Here is a 21,498-nt window from a genome sequence, read left to right on the forward strand (position 1 = left end):
AAAACTGATAGTCTTTGACACTGAAGCCTTTTCTCTATTCTCCCATACTATCTATCATACTATATTTTCTTTCTCTTGATACTATCTGGTTCTCTTGTACCCCTATACTAACTACTCTAGGCCTATGATGAGCACCCTCGTTTACTTTTTCACTTCAAGGAAGGTTGAAACCGTTCTAGATAGTGGCCCTTTCCTTAATGCATAGCATTATATATGTCCATAAGGATGTGTGTGTTATATTACCTGATACTAAGCCTACTTAGTATCCAGTAATCTGCAATAATGCATGTTGTCATCATCCATTGTTAAATTATTATATTATGTTTTCAGTGGTCAGGTACCAAATATTTAATCACCTTGTATATGACACTAAAAAACACACGCACTAACCTCAGTGATAAGTTTTAAGACTTGGGACATCCTCTTTTTAAGAGGATGTCCCAAGATACTTGGGATGACCAAGTATCTTGTATCTCAGTACAGTAATACCAAGTATCTCAGTACAGTAATTCAAACAATACTAGGAATAACATACAGTTAGGGTGCATAATTACAATGGAATCCCAATATGCATGCAGTAGCATGCTATAGAATTAAATTAAAATATAACTGGAAAAAAAAAAAGATAACATATATAAAGAGATTATTTTACACTATTTTGTATAACAATTACCTGTACTTTAGGAATTGCAAGAACGTCATTACAGTTTAAATTTGGTCTGTGTAGTAGGGCTTCAGCACTTTCTTTATATAAACATTCATGTTTATATGAAAGAGTTTAAGAACAGGAACCAAACCTTGGAGATTCAGTTGCAAGCCTTGAAGAAAACCCTGATTGATTCAGCCAGAGAGGCATGTGGTGAGGTAGTCTGCAAGGATAGAAAAATCAGGACTCCATGGTGGACACAGGAAGTTAAAGAGGCAGTGAAGGAAAAAAAGAAAGCATATCAAAAGTTCCTGGCAAATAAGTCAGCTTTTGCTCTTAGAGAATACAGAGACAAATACAAGAAAGCGAAACACTGTGTAAAACTAGCTAAACAAAAGTCATGGGAGAACTTTGGCAAGAACATAGAAAATAAATATCAAGAAGGTGGTAAGATATTCTGAAAGTTGTTGAAGAAGCTTAGAAATGGAGGAAAGAGTGCTGTAAAAGGAGTTAGAGATGATAAAGGTGGCATGAAAACAGGAGAAATAGATATCCTTGAGGTATGGAGTAATTACTTCGAAAAATTGCTAAATGAAACAAGCAGTGATAGCACAGTGGTAAAAAAACACCCAACAGGCATACAGTCAGGATACATATCCATACTTAAAGTAGAAAAGCCATCAAAGGCTTGAAATGTGGAAAGGCAGCAGGAGTAGATGATATTCGACCAGAAATGCTAAAGTATGGTGGTATAAAAGTCTTGCAGTGGCTGCACTGCATAGTTCAGAAAGTCTGGACAGAGGGACGAATTCCCGATGATTGGAGTAGAACTCTAATAGTGCCCATATATAAAAAGGGAAATAAAACTGAATGTGAGAATTACAGAGGTATTTCCCTACTGAGTGTTCCTGCCAAGCTCTATGCAAGAATACTCGAGAAACAATTGAGAAGAATTGTGGAAGAAAATCTTGGTGAAGAACAAGCTGGATTCAGGCCAAATAGAGGCTGTTAGGATCAGATCTTCACTTTATGACAAATAGTCTAGAAAGCATGGGAATATAACAAAGATCTGTATTTAAGTTTTGTCGATCCTGAAAAGGCATATGACAAGGTGCCAAGAGAGAGAAGCTATTCAATACGCTACGGTTATATGGTGTCAATGGGGCATTATATCAAGCAATACTTAGTTTTTATTTGAGTTGTAAGTCAGCAGTTAGAATTGAAAGAAGTATAGGGAGATGGTTTAATGTTAAATCTGTTGTGAGACAAGGATGTACATTATCTATATGGATCACATTATGAAAAAAAAAGTGGTATTAAACATGATATCAGAATTGGAGATGTTAATGTCAGCTCTTTGCTTTATGCGGACAATGTTATACTTCTAAATAAATCCTCTACAAGTTTGCAAGATTCCCTGACTAAATTGAATAACTGTTGTAATAGATAAGGTATGGTCAGCATTAAAAAGACAGAGACAATGAAAATAGGCAGAAACATTGAAAATATCAACTGCATTGTGAATGGAGAACTTGTATAACAAGTAAAACATTTCGGCTACTTAGGCACAATTTTTAGTGAAGATGGTAAGTTAAATATGGAAATAGACAACAGAATCAACAAAGCTGGTATGGTAGGAAATCAATTGAATAAATTCATATGGAATTAAATGAGAAATTAGTCGGAACACTAAATTAGCTGTATACAAGACAGTGTTCAAACCAGTTTTAACTTATGGATCTGAGAGCTGGGTCAGAAGTAAAACACTTGACCAAAGACTAGAGACCGCAGATATGAGAGTCCTGAGAAAGATTAGAGGCGTGAACAGATGGCATCAATGGCAATATCATATTAAAAATGAGGATATTAGGAAAGAACTTGACATTGTCAGCATCCAGGAATGCGTTAGCAGAGCTAATCTCAGATGGTATGGTCACTTAAACAGAATGGGCGAAGAATGATTAGCAAAACAAGTGTTCTCTGCCAGGTTGGCAGGAAAACGACCCAGAGGAAGACCAAGATATAGGCGGATTGATACTGTACAACGTGCCTTAGATGATAGAAATATAAGATCTGATAATGATAATATTGGAGTCTTGACAAGTAACAGACTGATTTGGAGGAAAATTGTAGATAGGAAGTTAGTAATGGTGTAAATTTTTCATGTAGTACTATCATGTCCTGTACACCCCTTGAGGGTACATGTCAGGAATTTGATGATGATGATCATGTTTATATAAAGATCTATGTAAAAGTTTTGTCTTTTCTCAATGGATCCTATGGTTTGTTTCAACTCTGTGTTGAGCGAGGCCTGATTTCTGTGGTTTGAAAAGACGCTTGTGGTCCTGATGTTCCGAAATGCATTTCTGAACAGATCTACCTGTCCATAGTAAGACAACACTTGCAGGAGCATGGGACCTCATACATGCCATGTAACATCAGAGGTGAGAGTTTGTCTTTAGGAGAAGGTAACAAGTTATAGATCTGGTTGATGAGTTTGTAATTTATTTTATCTAGAAACAGGTGTAATTCTTGTTTGGAATGATCCCAGACTGCAAAGACGTCGTCGACATATCGTAGCCAAATTTTTGGTTTGGGTTCAAATGTGAAAATTTTTTCTTCAAGGTATTATAGAAACAGGTTTGCTAAGTTTGGTGATAAAGGGAGACCCGTTTGCTGTTCCTTCCTCTTGCTTGTAAATTTTTCCTTTCCAAGTAAAGTAGCCAGACGTAATAACAAATTTGAATAATTCAACAATATTACATGGAAATTTTTGAGTTAATAACTCTACTTTTTCCTTATGGGGAATGTTAGTGAAGAGGGAGGCAATGTCGAAGCTAATTAACATGTCGATTTTTAACAGTTGAATGTCTTTTATTTTTGCATGAAACTGTGGAACTCTGAGGCTGAGTGGCCTATGTGAGGACGGAGAAGGTTAGATAAAAATCTTGATAACTTATAAGTCGGGCTGCTAATAGAATCTACGATGGGTCTGAGTGGAACGTTTTTTTTTCCTTCTTGTGAAAAAAAATTCTTGCGAAGCTTAGATAAGACATATATTCTAGGAGATCAAGCATGGTATGTCCCGAGTTTTTTAATTATTTCTTCATCTAAGGAAGAGGTTTCATCAAGTAACTTGTTTAGTTTCTTGAGTTGTCTTTTTGTAGGATCATAATCTGGGTTGGCATAAGTATTTCGATCTCGGAGTAGTAAATTCATTTTTCGGTCATATGAATTGGTATCTACAACCACAGTGGTTTTTGGTTCTAGATACAAATTTCCTTTGTCAGCTCTAGTGATGATTATGTTTTTATTACGTTTTAAGGAGGTAAGAGCTTTCAATTCTGATGGTGGGATATTTGAGTTCGAAGATTTGGCATCATAGATGATTTTTGTTATTTCGAAACGAAGTCTGTTGGCTTCAATACTGGAAAGATGGCCGATGTTTCTCTCAATGTTATGTATAAAATCTAAATATGGAAAGCATTTAGGTGAAATTTCAAATTTATGACTTCTTGCTAGAACATTTAATTCATCTGTTGTTAGTGGACGGTTAGATAAGTTGACCATCCATTTTTCTGTCTGTAATTTATTAGTAATTTTCTTAGATCGATTTAGCAAGTTAAGTTATTTTTTATGTAGATTAATATTACTTTTATTGCATGCTTTTATCCCTGAATTTTTTGAGACACTGATAATCAATTATAGCAATTCTTGATTTAACGTATTTGACAATTCTGCTTCTAGTTCTGTAAATTTTAAATTATTTGTTGCCAATTCATGTTTAGAAACTTGTAACTGATTAAGTAGTAAGGAATGGCTTGCTTTCTGGTAGATTTTATTAGCACCTGGAGATTTGATGACTTCTTTTAGTTTTGCCATCATTGGAATGAGTTTATTGCGTCTGCACTTTTTTAAAAAAAGATTCTAGCATGTAGTTTACCCTGTTTCATCCCAAGTGTTCCAAGATACTTGGGATGAAATATTTACATATCAGTCTTTGTCTTTTTTCCATTGGGAAAAGAAAAAACTTTTACATAGATCTTTATATAAACATGAATTTACATTCTAAATAATATACTTATTATTTAGAATGTAAGTTTCATTCATTCATTCATACATTATTGAATCCTTAATATGTTTCATACAAGGACAATTTTTTTTTTTTAAACTAAGTATCTGTGTGGATTTTGATCCATTTCTTTTTTCTTTCTCTCTCTCTCTAAATACTTTTAGGTTGGAATTAGAAGAAAATGATTCAGAAGAGGATGGGGCAGGTGGGAGCAAATCAGAGGAACCACTTCCAGTCTTTAAAGATTTTGATACTACTGACTATCTCAATTCATCTGATTACAAAGATGATTTCTCTCACTGCACTCAGGTAAACATGAGCAGTCAAGTATCTGTAGCAAGCAACAGCAAAATGTTTGAGTCTAATAGAGTCACCAGCATCTCCAAATGTAGCAGTACCACAACTTCTTCCTCCCCAAGTTCATTTGAATCTCAAGTAAATGACAATATTGAAGTGAACAGCTGTGAGATAGCAGATGAATCATTAAACCGCATTGCTGATGATAATGCTGTTGCTTCACAGGTAGACCAATTTAAAGATGAATCAGTAAGTAGTTAGCTGACATGATAGTTTGTTTTTGAAATAATGAAACTAATTTTATTGCAGTATTAAATTTAAAAAAAATGTGTGGGAACACTGGGCAGAAGATGTATATAATATGTTCATATTACATATGAAATATAAAATACTGAGTCTATATGAACAAATTTCAAAGTAAAAAAAAACTGAACTTATTAAGCAGACTGTAGTGGCTTTCATAATTGCTATTGATTTCGTTTTGAGAAATGATATATGTGCCTACAGGATTGTTTTAATAGCTATTTTACTTGTTTTGCTGGTACTCTGATCATCTTCTGAAATGAGCTTTAATAACTAATTAAACTAACATAGAGAGAAGATTTCTCCAGTTCTGTCTGTAACCTTATTTATGAGAGAGGGCGGAATAACCTGCTCCTCCTCAGCAGCTAAATGGATCATTTAAGTGTAATGCTGCCAGCGCTAGGTTTCTTCATCTATCTCTGTCATATGTAGCATCTGTTGTAAAGCATTCATCCAGCTGTCTTAGATCTTTCATTACTACATCCATCATGCTTGGGATCTTCCTGGGTCTTTTGTCAATTTTATTTGTAAGTACTTCTAATTAATGAGTTATTTGCTCACCAAATGTGACCAAACAGCTCTTACTTCTTATAAATAATAGAATTGGAATTTTGAAACATATAACACAAGTCCCTCATTATGTCTTTGTTCATTTATGCACCTATTTAAATTGTAAACTATTCCAATAATTTTTCCCAGTACTTTTCTTTCAAATGCGATAAGTTTTATTTTATCTTCTTTTGTTGTTGGCCATGCTTACAGTTGCCATGGTTTAATATTGGCCATATATAGCTTAGAGTTTTTCTGTGGATTTTCTTGATAATATTCTAGATTTTAAGAGTTGTAAAATTGAAAAATATCCATGATTGGCCATCTTCTGTTTTGATATTGATATCTAGATAGTTAAAATTATCTGCTAGCTCAACAACATATAACAACCAAGTTGGATTGATTGTTATACTTTTAGTTATTTTAGTTATTTGCATTATCTTCAGTTTCTTCAATTAATTTTTTATTTGCTAGCCTTTTCTCTCAAATTATTTTACTAGTTAAATTTCTGCAGGTCCTGTTGTTCTCAGTATTTTTAGTGGGTTCTTATATTAATATTATTAATAGTATTATTAATATTATTTTAATCTCATATTAACTTCAGCTGCAGTAGAGGTGACAGGGACTGATGTGAGAACAGACATTGATCATTTGGAAGTACTTAGGATATTGAAGGATCTCAGTGTGAATATATCTGTGGGATTAGATGGGATATCAGTTTGCTTTACAAGAGTGTTCAAGGGACTCGTGATGCTTTTGACTAGGCTGTTTAATTTAAGTCTCAGTTCTAGCAAAGTCCCAAGGTAGTGGAAGGAGGGCCAAATAATTCCTCTGCATAAAGGTGGATCTAAGTCTGTAGTAGTAAATTATAAATCAATCAGTATCTCAGGAGTTCTGGTAAAAGTGTTGGAAAAAGTTGGGCAAAAAGAGAATGGGTGGATAAGAATATGATGCTTTATGAGGGGCAGCATGGCTTTGTGAAGAGGCAGTCATGCCTTTAGCACTTTGCTAAATTTTTATAATAGTGGCAGCTGAGTTGGATAAAGGGAATGGTACCAGGATTATACTATTGGATTTTGTAAACGTGTTTGACAGGATGCCACACTCTGTTATGCAAACTGGAACAAATGGAGATAGATATGAAACATAATAGGGATACAAGGGTGGCTAGTGGACAGGATACCAAAAAGTAGTATGTGGAGGAGCAGAATCCAAGAGAAAGCAAGTGATGACCAGTGTGCTTCAAGGCTCTATGCTTGGAGCACTGCTGTTTAGTTTGTACATAAATGATATAGGAAATAATTGGAAGGGAGATATTTCAGTTGTTTTCTGATAAGGCAAAGTTGTGTATGGTTATCATTATCGATATGACATAAAGGCCTTGCACGATGATTTAAATATGCTGACAGTATGAACAGAACATAAGTGAAGTTGATTTAATGCAGAAAAGTGTAAAGTTATGCATTTTGGGCCCAAAAAGATTATAAGTTGGGTGCCATATTGAGGGAACTGTACTCCAGGAAATTGAAGCTAGGAATTTGGGAGTAGTAGTAGATAGAGTTTAAGTTTAGAGGTCATATTATGCTAAGATTTCCAAGGTACATCAAGTGGGTACTTGGTTATTGAAGAACACACTAATAAGCAGAGATAAGGAAGTTATCATTGCTCTTTATAAAAGACAATATGAACACATCTGGATTACTATGCTCAGATCTGGATTTTTTGGGAATAAGAAAGTAGTGGAGAGGATCCAGAGATGAGTGACCAAGATGGTGAGTGGTCTGTGGAATGCTCTGTATGAGGATAGCTTGAAGGTTTGTGAATTGCAAAAGTTGGTTGTTAGTTAAAAACAATGGGATGTGATAGAAATATTTAAATTACTTCAAGGATTTTATAGGATTGATGGGGAAATGTTTTAGCACTTGGCTAGAAGGGGCAAGACAAGAGGTTATCCCTATAACTTGGGTAAGAGTGTATGAGGATTACATTTTTCAATTGGAGAGAGAGATGAATGAATGGAATAGGGTTCCCAGATCAGTTGTGAGTGCTCTGTCTGGTAATGGATTCAAGGAGAGGTACAATAGATTGTGTGGATAGTTTGGATCTCCTCAATGAGTCTGACTCCATAGAGATACAATAATATAATAATATTTCTATATTATACATATATCAGCAAACTGGCAATTAAAATGAGTAGAATACAGTCCGAAATTTACAGCCAGCCAGAAAACTTCCCTAGTTATGTGATCACCTATGCAAGAATCACTGTACATGTACAATTTGTTCACTCTGGTAATTGTTCTGAAGACACAGTATTCTTCTCTTACCAACCATAGCAAACCATAACATTTCTAAATGTATTCTTATTTTGTTTGTTTCATAAAAAATATCAGTCATCAATCAGCCTCTTATCAAGTGATTTCTTACTTATGTCATTACTTATTTCATTTAGTACACCTCTTCTTCATGTGTGTGAACTTAAGTGCTGAGTAGAACTCATGTTTGAGGCTTAATGAAGTGAAAATTGCACTTTGAAAGAATTAAACAACTGTTTAATGCATCTAGTATTTCTTTTCAGTCATATAATACAATATAAATTGACACATACTCACACACAATCAGCAGAAAGTAAAGTGAAACTAAACTTGGTAGACTAAAGTCTGGATCCTAACTATGAAAAGTATCTTTATAATGAGAACTCGGGACCCATAGTTTGGGCACAGGCACCCTTCATACTGAATGCCTGAGAATTAATGTTTGTTATTTTAGGAACTGTAACACATCCATATTTATTTAAATTAGGTTGGTTTTTTAAAGAGAAAGTAGAAATACTACAAAAAAGTGCAAGATTATACTTTAAAAAAAAATGCCGTTTTTTGATGACATATCCCATGCATAGTATGAATACTGATTGTATTATTATCTTTCTGAGGAGAAGGTTGAGAACTGGGGAAAGAATTAACTGTCTTGTTAATGCTATTGGAATTAGCCATTAGATAGAAAAATGTGGTGGCATCTCTTATTATTGGCTGTTTTTAGTCTGTTTTTCCATAGTAAAATGTTTTCTTGGATGTCAACTTGAGGGGAAGGGAAGAGTATAATGTGTCTAGTCCAAGGCCCCAGAAATCCACTTAGCACTGGTAAGTTATCAGAGACAAGTGGCAAGTGAATTTTTAACCTTGTTCTAAATGCATTCAAAATATATTATTTTCTTTGCATAATTTACGCCTTTTTGTTTCATTTGAAAACATCATCTCGTTCACTGTCAAGTTATTTAATCATTGGTGTCTGTCAACAAATTTATTAAAGAAATTTTATTTCCAGAGAGTTGGAAATAAAATTTGTGGATCTGAAATTCTTACTTTGAACATACAGCAATTTATTTTAAAGAATTGCAAAAACACTTGCAATTTTGACTGCCAGTTTTCTCGAAAAGTCATAACTTATAACATAACTGATGAGACCTTAATAAAGGTCGAAAGCAGTCTGAGTGGTGACCTCTCCTCATAATGTTAAACAGTAATACATCTCCTAGGAGCTGCATTTTACATTATGAGAAAATATTAAGGATAGTGATGGAACTTGCTCCACCTTTGCTCCGAGTTGCCCTAGTGTTGTACTACCAGGTGTTGACTTGTGCTTGGACTCGCCGAAACTTCTTCGGCATGAAACTCTTGGATTTCTATCTCCGAGTTTCGTATCCGTCTTTAAAATAATGAGGAATTTATTATCTCCCTAACTTAGTCATAACTTGAATAATCTTCACTTTCTTCTGTCCTTTTATCTCCTTTAAGGTTCACAACTTTATTTTTCTTTCTAATATGAAAGACTATGAAAAAATGAATGGTCATTAAAATTCTACCTACTGTATCCTCCCCCCCCCCCCCCAAAGTTGTCATGATTGTAAAACAATTGATAACTTTTAAACGTTTTTCTTTCTATATGAAAGGCTTCATAAATTTCTGTTATCAAGTTCCAAAATCCCTTTTTCTCACAGCAGGTATTATATAGTGTTCTTTTCACTCCATGCATGCTTCACTACATGCTTTGGTTGTCATTTCAGTCATAAGGAGAGAGAAATGAGCTGCCATTACATGTTATAGTTAGTGTTTTACTTGAAAACAGTAAATGTCACACACTTGAAGTGTACAAGGCTTCAAGTAAGTTTTTCATATCAAGAATACATTTAAATTTAATCGAATTAGTTCAGTATTAATCTTACACATATATACAGTATGCATAGGGATCCCAGATACATTGGAAAAAAAATACGGGACGCTTATTACTAAAGGTGAAAGTTTAGTATGCACATCCATCACATATGCCAGCCTTACAAAATGATTCTAACTTTCCAAGTGTGTGCGTGGTAAGGTTTACTATGCACACACTTTACTAAGTATAAGTAAACAAATAGTAAATCCAATTGTTAGGCTGCATATTTTCATTAAGCCACTTTAAGTTGCCTTCAAATGGTTTTTTACTTAACTATTACAGATACAAAATAGATTGTTAATACACTAATGCTCTTCTCACCTGACAATATTCTTATTAATTAATCAGACTTGCCTTGCTCACTCTTGCAATACTTTTCTGAAGAATAAATTTCGTAAAACGTCCATAAAATATGGGACATCTGGGATCCCTAAGTATGCATGATATATGTAATAGACCATGTATTATTTGAAAAAAAAAAAAAGTTATATTTTTCCCATAATGTGATTTCATTGACAAACCAATCATGTATTACAGTATTTAATGTATCACAATTAAATACTGTAGTACATTTATGCCTCTTATTCTTCCAACACCTTTTCCCCTTAAGTCAGTGTGCAATCATAATATAGTGTTGCCCTAGCTCACAACATGAATTAGCTTAGTGTAATCAAATGCTTGAAAATTTTACATTACGAAAATGCTTTTTAATACTGTTATTTAAATAATAAAATTGTCATGCAAAGACAAGTCAAAAACTGGATCATGTCACACTAGTGAGTGCATCATAAAAAGTGAGTATTGTGGGTGAGTAAAATGTTTTGTGGCTAGTTGATTTAAGTCATTATTATTATAGTCCTAGTCTAGACCATGAGGCCAAATAGAGATCACATCATTTACGAGGGAGATCTGAAAAGTTCTCGACCTTGACCATAGATGGCAACACTATCGGCAAGATTTTTTTTTTCTAAGTTAGTACATCTTCTGTCATAAGCAGCCATGTGAAATTGCAAGTCATTCTATCAAGTAGTTTGTTTTATGCAGCTGTCTGAAGCAAAAGTGTTGTCTGTATCCCTGAAATGGATAAAATTGAGTATTGTGCGATTATAAAATTCTTTGTAAAAGAAAGTTTAATGCCAGAAGAAATTCATTCAAAGTTCATAAAAGTTTATGTACATTCTTCTCCTTCGTTTTTGACAATTAAGAAATGGGCTGCCGAGTTTAAATGTTGCCGTCCCAGTCTTGAAGATGATCCACATGAAGGATGTCCAAAAAGTGTAACAACACCAGAAATCATTGATCGAGTGCAGGATATGGTATTGGATGACTGGCGAGTCAAAACGCATAAAATTGCTGAGACTATAGGCATTTCAAAAGAACGGGTAGGATATATTTTGCATTTTGTTTATTAATTATCTTGAAAAGGGTAAAACAATAACCAGGGAATATTATTCTGATCTTTTAACCAGAATATAAAGACCCAGTTTGCAGAAGAAAAAAATCATCTTTCATCAGGACAATGCGTCCACAAAGGTGTTTGGGCAATGGGAAAATTAAGGGATCTGCACTATGAATTGTTGGAACATCCACCCTGCTCCCTAGATTTGGCTCCCTCTGACTTCTATCTCTTCCCAAAATTAAACTCTTCCTTGCTGGTCAGTGTTTTTCTTTGAATCAAGAGGTGATTGCAGCTGTAGAGGGGTATTTTGCAAATCTTCCTGAGAACCACTACAGGGGCGCGATAATAGTGGTGGAGCATCGCTGGAATAAATCTATTAGTCTTAAGAGAGATTATGTTGAAGAATAAAAATAATTTTGAAATTATAAATTCATTTTTACATTGTTAGGCTGAGAACTTCTCAGACCACCCTCATAAATGAAAGTGATGCGGAGGCCTGGATTTGAATAGATGGATATTGTGGGCAAAGGATATTGGTTGCCAGGTCAGAGTGGCAAAATATCAGGCTGCACACAGGTTGCATATCTCATTGATGGAATTGCAGTGTAAGGAACGTATGAGGCTAAGGATCTCTGGGGTGATTGTGGAGAGGAAATTGAAGTTCCTGGGACATAATACAAAAATGGGTAAAAATTCCAAATAGGATCAGTTAAATATTGCGAAACACACAAGTAGAGATAATGAACTCTTTCCATAAGGCCTTGACATACAACTACTTCTGGACTTCTCTGTTTAGATTCAGTCATGCCTGGATTTTTGCAGATATGAGAAAGTGGTGGGGAGAGAGGATTCACCAGCAGGTGACCAAGGGTATTTTATAGGATAGATACAGAAGAAACTTTTATTACTTAGGAGGGAAAAAACAAGGAAGCCCCCCCCCACACACACATTCAGGGATTGAGTAAGAGTGTAGTTAACAAGAATGTGATGACTAATTTTTTAATAGGATCCTTTTATCATATTCATAGAATGATAAGCATTCTGTGAATAATGTTTAGCACTCCCACAGTAAATTGTAAGACTAATAGAAATGCCTGCACAAATAATAAGCATATAAATCATGGAAATCATTCTATTTGATGCAATTGTAATGCTGGAGATTGTGAAGCTGATAGTGGCTAGGGGAAGAGTATTCTGTAGAAAAAGTAAACTTTGATAAGATTACAAGAGGAGAGATGATATCCATAATTTGCTTGTTACATGGTTCAGTGCTTTGTACTCTCCATGTACTTATGTGAATTAATATATGTATGTACCTCTCTTTTGATGAAAGGAATCACATAGAATGTAGTTACTTGAAGTGAACAGTGATTGTTGTTGCTGCCAGTTAATCTATTAGAAATAGAAGAAATAGGGTTGAATCATGCCCAAAAGAAACTAAGTCTGAGATCATTATACAGTATGGCACAAACAAAGAAACAATACTAAATAATTGCAATGTTAAGGAGCAAACAGGTTTATTAAAAATATTATATGTTTACATATGATGGTACATCCACAACTATCAGTGGAATCTTGGTTGAGTAAAGCATTAATAATGATAGATTACATGCTCGAAACAGGTACCTTGTCTTTCAAGACAAGTTTCATAGTGCATTCAAAAGGTTCTCTGTCATCTTGGAGAACACGGGTTGGGACATCTGCTGGACATATTGTGTAATTTTATCCCTTACTTCATCAAGGTTTGGAGGCAGGTCATGGTGGTATACAGAACTAAACCACATTCTCAACACTTTCTTAGCCAATGGCTACCCCCCCCCCCCCAAATCCAAAAAATATTGAAACCAGTAAACCCCCCCCCCTCACAACAAGGATTACTCTAAATCCATCACCATACCCTATATCTGAAAAAAAAAAACCTAAATTGGCATCCCTTATCTGCTCTACTAAAGACCTACCTGGTGTATACCAGGTAGGCCTGGGCCATTTGCTCTACCAACTCCTTATTGAATGAAAATAATGCTCAATAATAAACATTCTTTCTTCCAACATGAACACCATTGCTACAGATAAATGTAATGGTGTAGACCTGCAGTTCTTAACCTTTTTTTGCCTGATGTCTGTCCCCTTTCAACTATTTGTATGTCCTGCTGCCTCCCCTGCTCAATTTTACACTAGATTAATGACTCAATAAGATAATTATAATATATTATTAGGCAAACCTAAATTACCATCAACATAGCTGAACTGATTATTAAAAATTAATGACTGATGTAAATTAATTTTTACTCAAAAGATATAAATTTTACTGAATTTAGTAAGCCAGTCATTAATGGCTACCCTGCACCTGATGAGGTCCTGCTAATTTTTCAATATCAGGTTCAATATTCGACAAATGAAGTCTCAAGTCTCCTCGTCTCCTCTTTCATTTATCGCAAATAAATGAAAGAGGAGACTTGAAGTCTCAAGTCTCCTCTTTCATTTATTTGCGATCTATTTCGCTGCTGTTATACTCTGAATGAAAGGAAAAATCAAAACCTTTACCTTCATTCAGATTTAACAAGGTTTATCAATTCCGGAGCCAGTATCGATATATTGAGAGAAAAATAATCAATTGTAAATTATCAGTTACGTTAATATTTAAGAAAGTTTTACCTAATGCATTATGTTGAAATTAATTAAGTGTTTTGTGAAGTCTAAACTATGTGTAATCTATGTAAGTTGTTGGATTTTGAATATATAGAGATTTGAGTAATTAATATTTACTTCAGAATCTAACATGATCTTCCATCACATAAGCTAGACTTGTAATTATTATTTAATGTAAATCACTTGTTTATAAATTAATATTCATGTAACTACCTTTTAAGTTCTATTAATAATTAATTAATAAATCAAGGATATATAATAATAGTGAAAGGACTCTGTATTAAAATATTATTTAGTTTATTTTATTTATTGCTATGTTAATATTATAAGGATTTGTATTCAACATTTTAACTGCATATTAATTGAAATGTAAATATTCCTTATTTGTTCCTGTATGTAGAGGTATAACGTTGTGCAGTGCCTCAGTTTTATTATATTTTGTTTTAGTTGTCATGGAGACATATGTAAGATAGCTAGCGCGAGTTTAGAATAGAGCGTGGCAGATTGGTATTGAAGGGCTGGAAAAGGATTTTAATAAAAAGAGAGCACGAGAATAATTTCGGCGGGAAGAGGGGGATATATAAACGAAGAAGAGACAAAACGATTCATTCAGGGAATCAGAGTGGGATAATAGCAAGTAGAGAGATAACAGTGAGTCGGTGAGTCAGTCAAGTAGCTCGCTAAGGTCTACTTGTCGAGGAGCGAGTTAGCTAATAAGTTGCAGAACGACAAATAAAGCAATGGAAGATAACAAAGTAGCAACTGGATGACTAGCGATAATTTAGTTGGGATTTTGACTCTAGACTGACCTTTCAAGGACACACAGAAACTTGAAGAATAGCACGGAGTAACTAAGAGAATTAGTAGAGGCAGCAAAGTTAAATTTAAATGACAGCTGTGCTAAGAGATATAGTTCCTGAAAGATTAATTAAATGCTGGAAGAATAGGCAACTGTGCATAAAAACTTCAAGTTAAAGAATTGCTGCGTGCTTAGTTCATGAGTTATTGGTAGAATACTGAATTGGTTAAGTGATGTCAAAGATAGTACAAGCGTTTTGCTCCAAGCAAGAACCTTATAATTATGTGAATTGCGACCATTAATTTATTCAGTTATTACTAAGAGGATTTGTTTTTAATGAGTGCTGTTAATTGTTTTAAGTGAATACAGTTATAAAAGGTGTCCATACATAAGTAGATGAACAAGGAAAAATACCGGTAAGAATTAACCAACTTTGTTACTCCTATGCAGAGATATGTGTGTGTTTCTTCCTAAAATATCCCTACATTAACAGTAACTTTTGCAGAGAATAGCTGGAGTGTGGTTTTAAGAGTGTATACTTGTGAAGAAGTGTTGCCACCTTTATATTGTATTTGAAACTTAAGTAACTATAAGATATTATTGTAGTTGGTTACTAAGGAACTTATGACATTGCATTTTTCAAATGGTTAATTGAATTTTGTGAAAGCTGTATTTCAGACAACAGATTAACCATTGCCTGAAATGATATGACTATACCAGATGAGCCAAAATGTTTGTAATACCTTATTCAGTGACTTAAACTAAAGTGTATAATTTGTAAGCCTATATTAAATGTTTGTTTTGTTGATCTAAGTTGTACTTTGTCTGAATCTCTTTTACTGCACCGTTCATAAAATAATCGAATCAAAGTGGGTGAAATAAATAAGTTAAATAAACTTGTCATGTATATATAATAACAACACATAAAAAGGAAATAGTTGAGAGTTGGTTTTACTTTAATTCTTTGACTAATTTAGATATAGAGTGGTGCAGTCAATAAATACAAATTTTCTCTATATTTGGATTAGAAATCAACTAGCAACTTATTTTTTTTTAAGAACATTGTAGTGACAAGTTGATGGGTCCAAGGTATAGGTTAAGACGAAATAGGATCCAACAAAGTGCTATTACAATGTTGAAGGCAAAAGGTAATCTGATTATACAGCAATGGCCTGAAGTCATACACGTGCACCTAATAGAATGTGCACGCAGATGTCCTCCGAATAGAACGCTAGGAGTGAGATTGGCGCTAGGTGTTCATAGGAGTGATGCACTGGGAGAAATCAGGATGACGTAGGCAAGAAACATAGGGTGCGCATCACGTTGCGCCGCCAGCTCGAGGCTTTTTTCTCGTCCCCTGTACTGGAGTGATCATCAACGGTGAAGTCCATCGTGAGGTCATCACAGCTAGCGGCAGTGTCCATGGGCATTTCTAGGCTATGGAATGACCTGACATGATTAAGTTCCAGATCAAGCCAGAGATCACAGACCCATGCCCAGCTGACTGATGAGCGAGCGGGGAGCCAGAATTGTTTTCCCTGTCAGCAGTGTGTCATGTCTGAATTCAACTGATGTATAGAAAAGCCGAGGTAAATCTGGAAGGTTAATCTGGAAATTGAAAGTGCTGTAGGGATATACATGAAGGCCTAGTGCATCCTCAACTACTGGTAATGTAGACTCTTGTTTGTTATGTAAAAAAATTGTGTAGGGGACATTAATTTAGATATAAGTAAATCTTCAACTCAGGACTGAGCTCTCCTTGAAAGAACTTTAGGAGTTATGCTGATGAAACTTAGGAACTCTATACTTTAATTGAAATAGTAGTGAGAAGATAACTGTGAATAATTGAAATAATAGAGTGAAGATAGTTGTGAATGTATGTGAATTATAGAAAGTATAGTCTTTAATGGTGTCTTATATAGATCTTTGTTAGAAGGAATAATTTGAAATGATTATCTAATATGTTACAGGAGATTTAGCAGTCATAAGTGAAACTACTCTCTTCCCAATATTATTAAAAATTAATTTTATGTCAGTGAAAATTGATTACAACATGTATTATGTCTATTCAATGTATTAAATGTTAATTTCTTTTGAATTGAATATGAAGACTTGCCCGATTTTCATTTTACTGAACCGTTCATAAAAGTTCAAACCTAAGCAGGAGATAAGATTGACAAACATAAATTAAGGGGCTACGACTGCGAGATAAATCCTAACAGTGAGATTGTTTAAGAATTACGAGACCGACTGTGTTTGGTTCCATGAATAAATATTCATCAAGTACATTTTAGGGTGGCACAGTATAAATATAAATTTTATCTAAAATTAAGAAGGAACCAGTACCTGAAATGAAACAAAGGAATTGGCACCAATTAACGACATTTCCTTTGTCTTCATATCTTGTAAAATGTGCACATCTTGGAAAATTGCTTATCGGCCTAGATTGAAAGTTAAGACATGACTCACTGATGATAGTTGAAGAAATTACTAAAAAGGGGAGGTCAGAAAAGAAGATATATATATGAATAAAAGTAAAATAAAATTAGAAAGAAACGAGGCTGAGATATAACAATGACGCAGTTCGACAGGATTTGGTTCGTGGGATTAAGATATTAAAATAAATTAACCAAAGTGAACAGGTTGTAAAATAAATCAGGCAAGATAAATTCTAAAAAACTTTGAAATTTATAATTTTGTTGGAAAAAAGAAAGTTGTAATTGATACATTGAAATGGCTCTAGCATCCAGTATGGAAATGAATAACAGCGAATTTTTTAGGACAGTGAATCCGCAGGAAGTCTTTCCACAATTTTCTGGGGAGGAATCCAATGACGTATTGGCATTCTTCTCATACGTCGAAGAACTAAGAAAATTGGCAAATTGGTCTGATTTCCAGTTGCTGATTTTATTTAGGAGTAAATTAATTGGCAAAACGAAAACTTCCTGTATTCCTCCCTGATATTGAAAAAAACTTTAGATTATCAAAAATTTAAAGATGTGTTAATCTCTCATTTCTCCAAACTAAGAAGCATAGGGCCTAATCTATGGAAGTTACAGAGAAGCGCTCAGAAGGATAGGGAAAGTGTATCAGAATATTTCAATCGTCCGCTGACCCTATCCAACAGTCTCAGTGTCTCAAGTAATGATAGACTTCACCTGGATTGAGCAGTATTACATCAATTCAAGCAGGGTTTAAAATTAGAATTGAGAGAAACTGCATACAAGAAAGAACTAACAAACTTGGAGGATTGTTACAATGCAGTTAAAGAGAAAGAACAGATGCTCAGCGATATTTATCCCACATCTACCTTGGGCCAAATTATTATCATCAAAGAAACTGATAATTCCAAAAATAAGTAAATCAGAAAAGGAACATAAGAAAGAAAAGAGAACGCAAAAAAATCAATGTAATAATGAAGGAGAGCAGTCCGTAAACTTTAGTCAGGTAACCGATTACGATGAAAACTTGAATAGTAGTGAGAAGATAATTGTGAATGTATGTGAATTATAGAAAGTATAGTCTTTAATGGTATCTTACATAGATGAGAGTTAGATCTTTGTTAGAAGGAATGATTTGAAATGATTATCTAATATGTTACAGGAGATTTAGCAGTCATAAGTGAAATTACTCTCTTCCCAATAATATTAAAAATTAATTTTATGTCAGTAAAAATTGATTATAACATGTATTATGTCTGTTCAGTATATTAAATGTTAATTTCTTTTGAATTGAATATGAAGACTTGCCTGATGTCCATTTTACTGAACCGTTCATAAAAGTTCGCACCTAAGTGGGGGATAAGATTGACAAACATAAATTAAGGGGCTACGACTGCGAGATAAATCCTAACAGCGAGATTGTTTAAGAATTACGAGACTGTGTTTGGTTCCATGAATAAATATTCATCAAATACATTTTAGGGTGGTGCAGTATAAATATAAATTTTATCTAAAATTAAGAAGGAACCAGTACCTGAAATGAAACAAAGGAATTGGCACCAATTAACGACATTTCCTTTGTCTTCACATCTTGTAAAATTGCTTACCGGCCTAGATTGAAAGTTATGAAAGACACTCACTGATGATAGTTTAAGAAAAGTTTAAAGCTTATCACCACACACACACACACACACACACACATATATATATAAAAATTAGAAAGAAAAGAGGCCGAGATATAACACTGCTTAGCTAACAATTGCAATGCAACACTATGCCAAATCCTTTCTCGACCAAGTATGAAGAAGGAAAAGCAATGAGCAGTAAGTTTATTTCTTGCCAAAGCTGGGGATATGTGCATTGCATGTTTTCCAGAATCTTTCATATCCACACTACTGAAAGTGTACTTGAGCTCCAAAATCATTTTTTAAGTCAATAAATTCTTCACACAAATTTGGATGAACAGAAGTGGCATAAGAAAGAAATGGATTTATGACCCAATCAGGTATTTTAAGTTCATCAAAGTCTTTGAATCTGATCATCAAGTTTTCTTTCAGTGTCAGAAGATGGGAACAATAACAATCTAAATCTGTATCTAATATTAAATCGTGATCTATTATTTGTAGTCTTGGGAACTGCAGAAAATCTAGTCTTTCAATGCTCTGCTTATAGAATGTTAATTTGCTGATAAAAGCAGTTATAATTTCCTTTGATTTAATAAGATTCATGTTGCTTCCCTTCAGTTTGATGTTAACCACATTTAATTTGGTGAAAATATCGGAAAGATATGCGATGTCAACTTTTCCTTTTTTAGAACATTATACATTCTCATCGCATGAATTAAGAAATTCCAAAATACAGTATCGTAGAGATCATTAAAACGTTACAGACAGTTTTCATTTGAGAGCCATCTGACTTTCAGTGCGAAGCAAAAGAAAGCAAAAGATGCTCAAATTCTTCATTTTCATGGCAAAGTTCCCAAAAAATACAGGTATTCTTGTTGATACTGAACTATTGCTGAGAAGAATTGACGTCATATTACTTTTACCTGGGCCAGTCATCTTATCTAAAACTTCATTTATAGCCAGTAAGATGAGAGTAGTATGTGGCTTTCCACATTTGGCAATTAATTTTATTCACTGCTTTAATAACACCATCCAAAGTCTTATGTGGTCTACTGCTAAGGTGTTTTGCAGCTGAGTCCTGTATGAAGAATGCAATGAATTGTAAAGAGGTCCTGGAACTGCTTCTTTTAAATGTACTATAAATCCACACTGATGACCAATAATAGCTGGTGCTCCATCAGTTGCATACACAATAATATTTGTGATAGGAATGTTTTTAGCATTAAAAAGTCTTTAACAACCTTAAAAATTGTAGAACCCTTTGTGTCAATTTTCAGTTATTCCACAAATAGGAACTCTTCAATAATTTCTTCGTTAGTATTTATATAGCGCATGTAGGCCATTAACAAAGCTTCGTTGTCAAGTAAAGTTGTCTCGTTGTCTGTTGTTGAATTGTGATAGATTATGCATCTTAGAAATTCCAATTCTTTCACAGTTCAACATGAGTTTCCCGACAAACAGGAAAATAAGCACATATGTTTGCCTCTGGGTAATATATGAACGGCATGTATATATGTATAAATAACACTAAGATAGAAGTGAAGAAATATTTAATATGAAAAATATGTGAGACTTAACCTGTTTTGCAGGAAGTCTAATAGAGAAATCTATTTAGGATATTAATTTATTTAAAGCAATTTGTTCATGTATTATAAGAAAGCAAAGTGTATAAGCTAGGGTCCAAGGGTCACATTTTAGCCGTCCAAAATAGTATATGGCCGGAGGGAAAATGAAGTTATACGAAAAGGAAGCTGGAACTTTCTAAGAAAACACGCCATGCGCACGTGGAGGTGTGCGGTGTGCGATAAACAATGTGGCAAAGTGCGTGAATCTCTGAGATTGATGCAGGCAATATAAACGGCACCCCCCCCCCTCCACACACACACAGCTCTTTTTGGTTCCTGTTTCCTGACCTCCTGGACGTTGGCTCTCGGTCTCCGCCAGCAGAGAAGATTCTAGGCTGGCCGTGGAAGTTATGAGTCGTCTGCTGTAACATGCGAGTTAGGGCTAGCAATTTCCTCAGACCAGGATAGATTTGCTATATCGTGCAACGGTAATCCAGATGTGTGCCTGCGATACTAGTGAAAGTCCTGAGCGGCACATAGCCTTTCCAATTCAGAGAATCTGGCCGTGCAGCTATCGTGTGTGACCCGGAGAATTGTAGACCTTGAAGGAGCCTTGATGTCCAGAAAGGCTGAAGAAAGAACTGAAAGTCATTCTAGGAACGGTAATGTAGATTGTCATATTCTGTTTTCCAGTTGAAGATTTATGTGCGAAATCTTTAGGATATTTTGTGTAATGGACTTATTGTAAGGAACTTTAGGAACCATCCCTAATTTAGCATTGACCTGTCCTTGTTAGAGAAATGTTTCCCTAGAAGGGATTTGTATAAGAGATGATTGTGATATGTTGAGAAATATAACAAGTGACCATGTCAGTGATAAAGGATAGGCTACATAAGCTAGAAGTTTGTTAAGTTATACATAGAAATGGTCCAAGTAATTTG

General features: G+C 34.4%; 1 protein-coding gene across 3 annotated transcripts in view; it reads left to right on the forward strand.

The window, feature by feature from the left end:
- LOC150104519 (splicing regulator SDE2) overlaps positions 1–21,498 on the forward strand; it is a 231,629-nt gene that overhangs the window by 128,477 nt on the left and 81,654 nt on the right. For all 3 annotated transcript variants that reach the window (XM_090395712.1, XM_090395714.1, XM_090395713.1), the window contains exon 6: positions 4,883–5,264. In XM_090395712.1, the coding sequence (XP_090251838.1) occupies positions 4,883–5,264 (382 nt within the window). The remainder of the gene's footprint in view (positions 1–4,882; positions 5,265–21,498) is intronic.

Source organism: Typopeltis vanoorti, chromosome 7, assembly GCF_054136105.1.
Source record: "Typopeltis vanoorti isolate ZY-2024b chromosome 7, IOZ_Tvanoo_1.0, whole genome shotgun sequence".
Taxonomy (NCBI): Eukaryota; Metazoa; Arthropoda; class Arachnida; order Uropygi; family Thelyphonidae; genus Typopeltis; species Typopeltis vanoorti.